Raw genomic sequence first — 11,827 nt, 5'->3', positions numbered from 1 at the left:
ATAATATATTGTTACATAAAAATATTTTCATTCATATTATTGTTATAGGATTACTACATTACTATTATACTATTAATATTTAATATATGGAGATCATTATATTATTTTTAGTTATTTAAATAAGTTCTTATTTATTTTTGTTGTTAGTATTACTATTATCATTAGTATCTAAATCAGGATATTAATTGTTCTCCATTATTTGGAGAACAATTTCTCTGCAAATTTAAACTCGAATGCATCAAAATGTTATCAAATGTTCAAATTCGCCAAAGTCTGCAGACACTTTCTCTTGAATTAAATGTCCTAGATATTCGTGGATTTTCAAATGTCATGATTTGAATGTCTCAGGCATTCAAAGACACTCAAATGTTATGATTTGAGTGTTTTAGACATTCGAGGGGTCTCAAATGTCATGAGTTTAATTTTTCGAATGATCGGGCTCGTAAATGTTCTGATTTGAACACGGGGAGCATTTGTGGACTCTCAAAATTCATGAAAATTTTAATCAACTATCTTCTCCCAAGTTTCTTTTTTTTGCATTGGAAAGCTGGGATTAAAGGGCCCAGACCTAAAGGAAAGACAAGCTGAAAAGCAACAAAATAAAAAGATTACAAGCACTCAGTGCCAACATTTCCTTAGTCTAATCTTGCCATTCCTATCATCTTTAACAATATCAAGCAATTCCCTAGGAGTACTAGAGACATCCAACTCAATAACACCATTAGGCTTCCACTTAGCAAGAAAATCTGCTGCCTGATTGAGCTCCCTGACTACATGCTTGATAGTGCAATGCTGGAACTCAGTCCACAAGGTCCTAATCTTGAGCCAAGTATGCCAAACGCTCCATGGAGGCAGCTTGCTAGGATCAGCCAAGATAGAAAGGACCAACATAGAGTCTGTGGCTATAATAACCTTAGGACAATCATATTTCCTAGCAAGCTGGAGCCCAAGCTCTACTCCCTGAAGCTCATGAAGAAGTATGGACTGCTTCTCAGCTGTGCCTGCACCTGACACAAGCACATCACCATTAGCATCCCTAATAATAGCACCATATCCTGCTGAATTGCTATCCATAGATCCATCAGAGTGGATGAGGAAGTAGCCAATGGGGGGAGGCTCCCACTTGTATCCCTTAACAGCAGGCCTAGAGAGAGTGACTGACAAGTTCCATCTATCAACATACTCTAGGTTCTGAATAGAGTGCTCAAACTTGCCTTTCCAAGTTGCTGCCTTAAACTTCACTTCCTCAGTAATGATCTTTAAAAGGCCAGCAGTAGTACGAGCAACCTGTTGAAAGACCCTAGCATTTCTCTCTTGCCATATGTGGTAGATGAAAGAGTTCAGCACTAGGCAGCCAATCTTGGCTCTCACAGAGGTCCCTTGGAAATGCTCACTGCACCACCTGAACTCATCCTCAATAGTGGGGAGACAAGCTCTATGGTAACCCAGAAGTTCCAACAACCTTATCCAGACCTCCCTAGAGAAGCTACAGTCAAAAAATAGATGGTAATCAGATTCCACACCAAGGGAACATATGCCACAACTGATTGGGACATCCAGACCCCATCTTCTGAGTTTCTCTCTAGTCTTGAGCCCATTATTCAACACTAACCAAGTGAAGAAACAGTGTTTGGGGATGCAATTAGGGAACCAGACAATCTTCTGCCAATAAACCTGAGCTCCCCTTGGCCGGATAGCTTCATAAGTGTCCTTTAGGTTGTACACTCCATGAGAATTCACCTTCCAGACAACTCTATCATGGCTATCTGTTGCTATTGGAACTTCTGGGAGTCTAGCAAACACATCAGGAAGCTCATGAATCAGAAAATCAGGTATGTGCCAATTACCATCCTGAATGAGGCAAGAAACCTTAGTGTTCAGGCATAAGAAGGATCTGTATCTGTAACTCTCTAAGAACTGATCCAATAGAATACCAGAGGGATGCCATGGGTCTACCCAAAACAAGGTATCAGTGCCATCACCTATAAAGTGGAGCATGAGCTTGTGAGCTTCATCTCTACACCCTAATATTTTCCTCCAGCACCAGGAGCAATCTTTAGGGACCTTCATCAACCAAAAGGAATGAGATTTTATAAGGTTTTGTTGAACCCATCTTACCCACAAGGTATCCTTATGAGTTGCCACCTCCCAAACATGTCTCATGTTGAAAGCCTTGTTCAGAGACTCAATACTCCTGATACCAAGGCCTCCTTCCTGTTTAGGGAGACACACAATTTCCCACCTGACAGTAGACTTCCCTGCACTAAGCTCAGTCCCTGACCAAAGGAACCTGTTAAAGATGCTGTTGATCTCCTTGTATACTCTTTTGGGCAGAACAAACACTGACATCCAGTAGATCAACATGCTATTGAGAACCACATTGACTAGCAGCAACCTACCAGCAAAGGTGAGAGCCATAGCCTTCCAAGATTGCACCCTACTCTGAATCCTCTGGAGCAAAGGAAGGCAATCAGTATATGATAGCCTGGTAGACAGCAGAGGAAGGCCCAGATACCTCATAGGTAAATCCCCTTCATTGAAAGCAAGCAGCCCTCTAAGTTCCTCCTTACTGTCACTAAACATACCACCAAAGAAGATGGAGCTTTTAGTATTGTTGGCCACTAGACCAGTACAAGCAAACAGTCTATCAAGAACCCTCCTGAGGGCAATAGCTGAGTCCCTATCACCCCTCATGAAAACCATGAGGTCATCAGCAAAGCACAAATGGGTTACAACAGGCCTGCTACATCTAGGGTGTAGGTGGAAATTACCAGAATCATGTTCCTTCTTCAGAAGAACTGCAAAGACCTCCATCACCATGACAAACAAATAGGGAGATATAGGACAACCTTGTCTCAGACCCCTCTTACCCTCAAAAGACCCATTGACAGCACCATTGACTACAACAGAGAATTTTGGAGTAGTAACACAAACTGCAATCCACTTGATGAAACCATCAGGCAGGTTGAACTTCTTCAAAATTTTCAGGAGAGAAGACCACCTCACAGTATCATAGGCCTTCCTTAAGTCTATCTTAACTGTACACCTTGGAGGCCCATCCTTCCTACCATAGCCTCTAACCACCTCATGAGCTAACATAATGTTGTCTTGGATGGATCTCCCTGATATGAAAGCAGGTTGGTTTTCACCAACAAGGTCTTTCACCACTTTCTTGAGTCTAACAGTTAAGATTTTGGTAATTGTCTTGTACACCACATTACAGCAGGCTATAGGTCTAAAGTCACCCATATTATTGACATTTGGCACCTTAGGAATGAGAGTAAGTAAGGTAGCATTCACCTCACCAAGAAGCTTCCCTGACCTGAAGAAGCTAAGGACAGCTCTAGTAAAGTCATCTCCTACCACTCTCCAACATCTCTTGAAAAAGTAGGAAGAAAACCCATCAGGCCCAGGGGCCTTCTCAGACCCAATGGTAGATAAGGCAAACACCACCTCCTCCCTAGTAACTGGCTCCAGCAGCACCTGCATATCAGTACTAGATAAAGAGTTAGCAAAATCAAAAGAACTCAAGGTGATGTCTTCATCAGCACAATCCTCCTCCAGACCAAAGAAGGCCTTATAGTGGTTAACACACTCATCCACAATGTCCTGCTGCTCCAGAAGCTCAGAGCCATCAGCACTGTTAAGCTTATAGATGCTATTCCTTGACCTTCTCTCTTTGATAGTGTTATGGAAGAATTTGGTATTGCTATCCATCTCTGTGAGCCATTGCACCCTAGCCTTTTGCCTAAGCATTGAAACTTCAGCCTTAGCCATAGAAGTGTAAGAGCTTAGAACTTCCCTTTCTTGTCTCCTGAGATCCACGTCATGGGGGTTATCATGGAGAGCAGCTTGGACAATCTCTACTTCCTTCCTAGCCTCACTGACTTGAAGGGAAAAACTAGAGAAGTTGTCAACTTTCCATTGAATCAGCCTTACTTTTACCTTTTTTAGTTTAGAGACAAGTTGAAACATGGGTGTTCCTTGGATATCACAGTCCCATTCCTCAGAAACCAGCTCCATGAACCCAGGAGCATCACACCAACAGTTAAAGAATTTAAAAGGTTTCCTACCAATACATTTTATCTCAAATAAGGAAAAGATAGCTGGGGAATGGTCCAGGCCACCAGGAGACAAGAATTGGGCCCTAGAATTAGGAAACAGCTGCAACCAATCCATATTGATGAGGACCCTGTCCAATTTAGAAAAAATGCTAGCATCTCCTGCTTGTTTATTATTCCAAGTGTAGAAGTATCCACTATAAGGGCAATCAATAAGAGCTGCATCCTGAACACAATCTGAGAAGTCCTTATAGTGACAAGGCCTGACTATGTCCCCTCCTTGCTTCTCATTTGGATTCAAAATGGAATTGAAGTCGCCCAAGAAGGCCCAAGGAGCTTCAAATCTGCTAGTAAGAGTTCTGATATCCTGCCACAAACTCTTCCTAGCCACAGCATCATTGTGACCATACACAATGGCTAGCATGAAACATCTAGCATCACATGTTGTTGCTTGAACAGCTACCATTTGGTCAGAAGTAAACACATGCCTCACTTGTAATAAATGAGAATCCCAAGCAAGCCAAATTCTTCCACCATTAGAAGCATTATAGTTATCCAGGTAGTGCCAAAAGGGGTTAATAGCCCTTTGCACCACACTTTTATTTCCCATTGCAACTCTGGTTTCCACAAACCCACACAAACCCAATTTATTAACTCTTATGAGGTCCTTCACCTCCTTTATTCTTGTAGGGCTGTTCAAGCCCCTAACATTCCAGCAGCCCAAACTAACCATCCAAACAGTTGGTGGGTTTTTTGGTTGGACCACTCCCTAAGGAGTTCACAGTGCCTTTTGTCTCACCTCTTTCTTTATTAGCAAAGAGAGCAATAACTTTGGACACATTATCACAATGCTCAATGCCTTCCATAGCATGAGCTACACTATCAGCCTTAGGGCCATCATCAGATAGGCAAACCCTCTTAGGAGACTGCCTTCCCAGCTCCTCAACAATGGCAGCAGCCTTAGCACTCTCATTGCCAAACTTATTCTTCCTTTTGATCACTGGAGTCCATTCCTCATCATCCATAGGTTGAGGGTTATTCATAATAACTACAGGGGTGCTACTAGATACAGCCCCATTGCTATTTGTCCCCTCAACTAGAAAGGAAGCCTCCTTGTCCAGAATGGTGAACCTAGACCCTTGTTTAGAATGGCTACTAGGCAAGGCAGGAGCAATATTGAAGCCAACCTTCTTCCTACCCCCAGGACCCTTCTCAATCACTGCAGGTCTATTATCATGTGCATTAATAGGCCCAACTCCCCTAGTAGCAGCATAAGACGGAACAGCACTAGTCTCAGTGGCATTATGTCGAGCAGGTTGTGTGCTAGCCCTGTTCTGCTGCTGATTCTGCCTTCTAGGAGGCTGCATCCGCCTCTCATGAGCAGGTTCATGTGGGCAACGACCAATAGAGTGACCAAACTCCCCACAACCAGAACAAAGAGCTGGTTTCCAAGTATAATCAACTCTCACAATATTCACCTTCACCTCATCAGTGACAAGGGACAAAGTGGTAGGAAACTTACATTGCTTGTCCACTTCAACACACACTCTTGCAAAGGCCATTCGAGATTTTGTCTCAGTGGGTGTATCGAGCATAATAGGCTTCCCAAGCAAGCTAGCAATGCGAGCAATACCTTTAGGATTCCAAAACAGAGAGGGAACATCCCAAAGGTTCACCCAAACAGGGATAGTGTCGATGTTCTGTAACTCTTCCTCAATAAAAGGGGACCAGGGTCGAATGACAAATAGATGGTTCAAAATGTATAATGGTTCATGCTCAAGAGCTGCTTGCCTATCCTCTTCAAGAGTAAACTTGATCATATACGCAGAAGTACCATGAATTGTAAGTGTGAACTCACCTTTAGGCTTCCAAAGTTTCTTCAAGGCTGCTAAAACATTTGGGTATGGCATCCGACGTCCAACGAAAGCTCTGACCAACCAGTCTTCACACTCCCTTTGTTCATTAGCAAACTCAGATAATGAGAAACTAGCAACTGGTTCACCATTAACAATGAGAGGTTTCGTATACTCCAGAGGAGTCTTACTTACTGCCTTCTTACCTTTAAGGAATAGAGATGCCCAGTCCGTCGTGGGAGCCAAAGGCTCAGTCGACTTCCTGGGAGATCTCTGGTTTGAAGGCAGCTCATCTTCCAATCTCGCCTTTCCTTTAGTGCTCTGTTTTGAAGTAGCTTCAGACCCCAGAGGGTTTGAATCTTCCTCGCCAGAAGCAGGAAGGAGGAGTTGCGCCTCCCCAGCCGCCAGCATATCCCTAAGGAACTACCAGTGGGAGAAGGCTATCGGAAAACCTTGAAGGTTATCGGAGAAAGGAGCGAAACGAATTGGTTGATTTCTCTCTCTCTCTCTCTCTCTTAGTTCGATTCCTGTTTCTCCCAAGTTTCTTTCGTGTACAAGTCAATATGCCATGATATCTGAAATATAAAGTTGAAAATACTAATCATCTGAATTTGAAAATTGTATCGAGACTGGTGTAAAATCTAATACATTGATACTACTGTATATTCGAAACTCTCTTATTCGACTCCATAATTGAATAAACTAGGTTTAAAAAGCTCATTTTAGTTTTTTTTTTGTTGCAAAGAAGCTCATTTTAGTTTTTTTTTTTGTTGATATAGAAGCTCATTTTAGTTGAGTGTTGATATATAGTTCTCTTCGCTAGAGAGACTAGATTCAAATTTTAAAATTTGTAAAAAAAAAAGTAAAGAAGGATAAGGCCAACTTCTTCATAATGTGTATGATTAGTAATTCAAAACAAGTATTAACATGATTATATTTCACTAATAAATTATTATTTTGAGTGTTATGAATCTTAAATCATGTTATTAATGTGAGTAATAATTTGTACTACCTACATTACATTTTGATTTTGGATAATAATAGTGATTTTAACCTTTATGACAATCAATTCTTTTAGGTGAAAACTTGTTCAATGAATTTATTAGGAAAAGAAAAATCATAAATTCTTGTTAAGTATTGAAATTAGTTTTACCAACTCCACTCCATGGATTTATATTTTAAGGGGAATAAAAACCCTAGCTCTCCAAATAGAACTAAAGTGTCCAAGAAACCCTCGTAGAACTAGAGATGAAGGAAACCCTAACTTCTACATATGTGTGTATGTATGAATCCAGTGCATTTACAACCTAAATAATTATTGAGAAGAAGGCATTTAGTATCAACACAATTTTGGTTCCCTCACTAAAGAAGGGTCACAATATATATCTTGATTTGGGGTGATAAGGGGAGAAAGTACCTATGTACATTTTGTATATCACTTCTCTCTACCATTTCTTCCTCTTCTTCAATTACCATTCATTTTCACCTACTCTTGAGATTGTATAGAGCCACATTAGTCCATGTCTTGATTGCACGTACTGTTATAAGCTTTTCAAGGCATTTTCTATATGGTATTTGATCCTAAATAGGACATTGGGTACTATTCATCAAATTCCTATCTTGCCCTTATACATCAAATTCCTATCATATTGCCAAATGATATATCATAGATGTGATAAGCTCAATAACTCGTCACTCAAACATTAACAACACCGGGCCTATAACCCAACAAGACAATGGCTTGCAGCCTAACAACTTTATTAATACCTACATAATTCCAATTCAAATGATCAAAGATTCCACTTGGGCTACCAACAGTTGACTCCTAAAAGAGACTGAACACCGGGTAAAACAGTGTCAAACATATTTACCAAGCCACACGATTTTGATTTTATTTTGACTAAGAAACATCCTGGAAATTAACTAAACGGGTCGTTCAACATTATGCTATAATATTGTCACTAGTTTATTTGATTGAATCTACATACTCCTCAAATTATGTATATTTGTATGATGAGACTCTATCTGCGATGAAATTAAATCTACGTAAAATAAGAAATGTTGCAAATATTTTATCGGTCGTTAAGAAAGACAACCTTAGATCAAATTGTAGTATTGTACTCTCAGATCAAAGTGGGCATTGGTTAGTCGCGGGACATTTTCTTTTGTTAATAGACAAACGGCGAGCCAAAAACTTTGCCTAGGTTTGAACGATCAAAGATGCAGAAAAACTCATGACCTAAATTGAAATATTTTTTTGAACAGAGTCTATATCTCTAGCAAAAACTAGAAGAAAAACCTATTACCAATAACACCACCACCAACAACAAGTATAACAAACACAACACGAGAGAGTGAAGAGAGAGAAAATTAATACTAAACCTCCCATTTCTGTCTCCCTCCCTCCCCAAAGTGTCCTTCTTTTTCTCTCTCTCTCTCTCTCACTCGTTTCCCTCTTTCTTCTCTCTCTCATTCCTCTCTGCAACTTCTACTCCCCCAACTGCAAAACAAAACTAAAATAGCAAAAACCCTAACTCTTTTTTTTAACTTTCCGGCATGGAAAGCCGGCGAAGGGTGGAATTTCAGCCACCACCGACGGCTTTCCGGCTAAATGCAAAGAAAGAGCCGTAGAACTAATGGAAGTGTAATTTCAGAGCAAAAACCCAGAACCCCAGAAAACAAAAATTCCTTCAAGTGAGTAGTTTGTTAGTTCTTCAACAATGGCGGCTGCTGCTGCAAATACTGTAACAACAGAAAGTTCAATTCAAGAAACAGGTGATGATTTAACAATAAAATCTGTTAATAAAAGGTATGAAGGATTAGTAGCAGTTAGAAATAAAGCCATTAAAGGAAAAGGAGCTTGGTATTGGACTCATCTTGAACCATTACTTGTTCATAATTCTGATACTGGTTTACCTAAAGCTGTTAAATTAAGATGTTTACTTTGTGATTCTACTTTTTCAGCTTCAAACCCATCTAGAACTGCTTCTGAACATCTCAAAAGAGGAACTTGTCCTAATTTTCATTCTTTACCAAAACCCATTTCTTCCATTTCACCAATTTCATCTTTACCTTCTCCTCCTCCTCCTACTCCTACCCTTTGTTCTTCTCATCATCAAAACCACCGCAAAAGGGGTCATTCTGATCACCGGAGCTATGGTGGTGGTGGTGGTGTTGATGGGTGTTCTTCTTCTTCTTACCAGGAAGCATCACCTCTTACTATGATTGATCCTAGATTCTGTTCAGAAATTTCTTTTAATAATCAAGTTTCTCCAACACAAGTAATCAATTCCCAGCATTTGATATTATCAGGTGGGAAAGAAGATTTAGGTGCATTAGCTATGTTAGAAGATAGTGTGAAGAAATTAAAAAGTCCTAAATCTTCACCTAATCAAACTCTAACTAAAACCCAGATTGATTCTGCTCTTAATCTTCTTGCTGATTGGCTTTATGAATCTTGTGGGTCTGTTTCTTTTTCAAGTCTTGAGAATCCAAAGTTCAAAGCTTTTCTTAATCAAGTTGGTTTACCTTCAGTTTCTAAGAAGGATTTTGCTGGTTCTCGTTTAGATGCTAAATTTAATGAAGCTAAAACTGAATCAGAAGCAAGAATTAGTGATGCTTTGTTCTTCCAAATTGCTTCTGATGGTTGGGAATCAAAGAATTTTAGTCTGGGTAGTTGTGAAAAGTTGGTGAATTTGACTGTAAATCTTCCAAATGGGACTAGTGTTTTTAGAAAAGCTGTTTTTACAACTGATTCTATCCCTTCTAAATTTGCAGAGGAAGTTCTTTGGGAAACCATTACTGATATTTGTGGGGATTTTTCTCAGAAATGTGTAGGAATTGTATCTGATAAGTTCAAAGCAAAAGCATTGAAGAATTTGGAGAATCAGAATCAATGGATGGTAAATCTTTCTTGTCAACATGAGGGGTTTGTTAGTTTAATCAAGGATTTTATAAAAGAACTTCCTTTATTCAAGATAGTAACTGATAATTGTCTAAAATTAGCAAATTTTGTTAATACCAAGCCTCAAGTGAGAAATATTTTCCATAAATATCAACTACAAGAACTTGATCATATTGAAATTCTTAGAATGCCTTGGCTTGAGTCTAAAATTTCGAAGAATTTTCTTTCTGTTTTTGAGATGTTTGAAGATATTTGGGGGTCGGCTAGAGTTCTTCAGTTAGTTGTGATGGATGATTCTTATAAAGTGGTTTGTGTCGAAGATCCAGTTGCTAGAGAAATTGCTGTAATGATTAATGATATGAGTTTTTGGAGTGAAATAGAAGCTGTTCACTCTCTAATGAAGTTAATTAAAGGAATGGCTCATGAAATTGAAGTAGAAAGGCCTCTAGTTGGGCAATGTCTGCCTCTTTGGGAGAATTTAAGAACAAAAGTGAAGGATTGGTGTCTAAAATTCAACATTGCCGAGGGACCTGTCGAGAAGGTAATCGAGAAAAGGTTCAAGAAAAATTACCACCCGGCTTGGTCTGCCGCGTTTATACTAGATCCTCTTTACTTAATGAGGGATACTTGTGGGAAATATCTTCCACCATTTAAATTTTTAACTCCGGAGCAAGAAAAAGATGTCGATAAGCTTATAACTAGGCTAGTTTCTAGGGATGAAGCTCATATTGCTTTAATGGAGTTGATGAAATGGAGGTCTGAGGGGCTTGACCCACTTTATGCGCAAGCGGTACAAGTCAAACAGAGAGACCCCATGACCGGAAAGATGAAAATTGCTAACCCACAAAGTAGTAGACTTGTGTGGGAAACATATTTGAGCGAATTTAAATCATTGAGGAAAGTCGCTGTCAGACTTATCTTTCTTCATGCAACTTCTTGTGGTTTTAAGTGTAATAAGTCATTCTTGAGGTGGTTTTATGCAAATGGAAGATCGAGGGATGGCTTAGTAAAAGCTCAAAAAGTGATTTTTATTGCAGCCCATGCCAAGCTTGAAAGGCGGGATTTCTCTAATGAGGAAGATAAGGACACCGAGCTCTTTGCCATGGAAAGTGGTGACGATGATGTTCTAAACAAGGTCTTTCTTGACGCCTCCTCGGTATAACATTTTTTCACTCTTGTAGATTGTAGGATTTATTGAATTCATTTACTATTTTCTTTTGTTCTTGTTTACTTATCTTATAGAAGATTTTGGAGGGTATGGGTGGGAAAAGTGTGGGAAATATCAGAGGTACTTGAGAATTATGTATTATTTACCTTGTGATTCGAATGAATCAATCGCTTCCTTACCCAGACATAATATTGGAGTTTTCGGATTTGCAGAAAAGAAATTCTTCTTGTTTATATGGATAGAGATACTGGAGGAACATAACAAGAAGAATGTTGTAACATTTTGTTTCTTGGAGTAACTTGGAGTGAATAATATTATCGAAACTGATTTTCAGAGCCTTTAGATGTTGTTGTTTCCAATCATTTTCAGAGCCTTTAGATGTTGTTTCTAATCATATAAGCACAGTTGTGAAAATTAAGTCATAATCTTGTAATTAGCATAAGTAGAGTTTTTAAATGTCAGTGACTTCCTCGTCTATACAAGTTTCACTCAATGTTGAGATCGAGCTATAAGATAGATTTTATCTGATAGGCACACGATTGACATCCTCTTGCTGCATTTTCAGCTAAGATAATAGCACAATGAATCATCCCGACAAAATTATATCGATTTTGTCTGTATCAATTCTATTTGTGGTACTTGCTCGAAATCCTCATTATCTATCTTATCTTTTGTTTTTATTGTACAAGTTTAGTGCAGAATAATCCGCGAATGTTTGAAATCGTTGTCTGCATAAAAAATATATGGTCGAGTATGTTTCAGATTTATTACTCAAGGAAATACTTTACGACTTACTTTTCTCCATCCCTTCTCTTGAATATAGTACACCAAATAACGTAGA

The 11,827-nt window shown here is 39.2% G+C and overlaps 2 protein-coding genes across 2 annotated transcripts; one reads left to right on the top strand and one right to left on the bottom strand.

Moving 5' to 3' along the window:
* Window positions 1-618: 618 nt before the first annotated feature.
* Window positions 619-4,671, bottom strand: LOC147552546 (uncharacterized). The gene has a single exon (XM_086668637.1). The coding sequence runs from the start codon at window positions 4,669-4,671 to the stop codon at window positions 619-621; it is 4,053 nt and encodes a 1,350-aa protein (XP_086524763.1).
* Window positions 4,672-8,118: 3,447 nt separating this feature from the next.
* Window positions 8,119-11,328, top strand: LOC147552545 (uncharacterized). The gene has a single exon (XM_086668906.1). It carries the CDS (start codon window positions 8,635-8,637, stop codon window positions 10,978-10,980), a length of 2,346 nt encoding a protein of 781 aa, XP_086525032.1. The 5' UTR covers window positions 8,119-8,634; the 3' UTR covers window positions 10,981-11,328.
* Window positions 11,329-11,827: the final 499 nt, after the last annotated feature.

Source organism: Eschscholzia californica, unplaced genomic scaffold, assembly GCF_041429995.1.
Source record: "Eschscholzia californica isolate CP2 unplaced genomic scaffold, dmEscCali1.0.p SCAF_3, whole genome shotgun sequence".
Lineage (NCBI taxonomy): Eukaryota > Viridiplantae > Streptophyta > Magnoliopsida > Ranunculales > Papaveraceae > Eschscholzia > Eschscholzia californica.
Note: the sequence above shows the minus strand (reverse complement) of the source record. Positions and strands in the feature narration are given on the sequence as shown.

Excerpts from the sequence above, each read along its gene's own strand:
- LOC147552546 (XM_086668637.1), bottom strand. The coding sequence starts at position 4,671 with ATGGGAAATAAAAGTGTGGTGCAAAGGGCTATTAACCCCTTTTGGCAC.
- LOC147552545 (XM_086668906.1), top strand. The coding sequence starts at position 8,635 with ATGGCGGCTGCTGCTGCAAATACTGTAACAACAGAAAGTTCAATTCAA.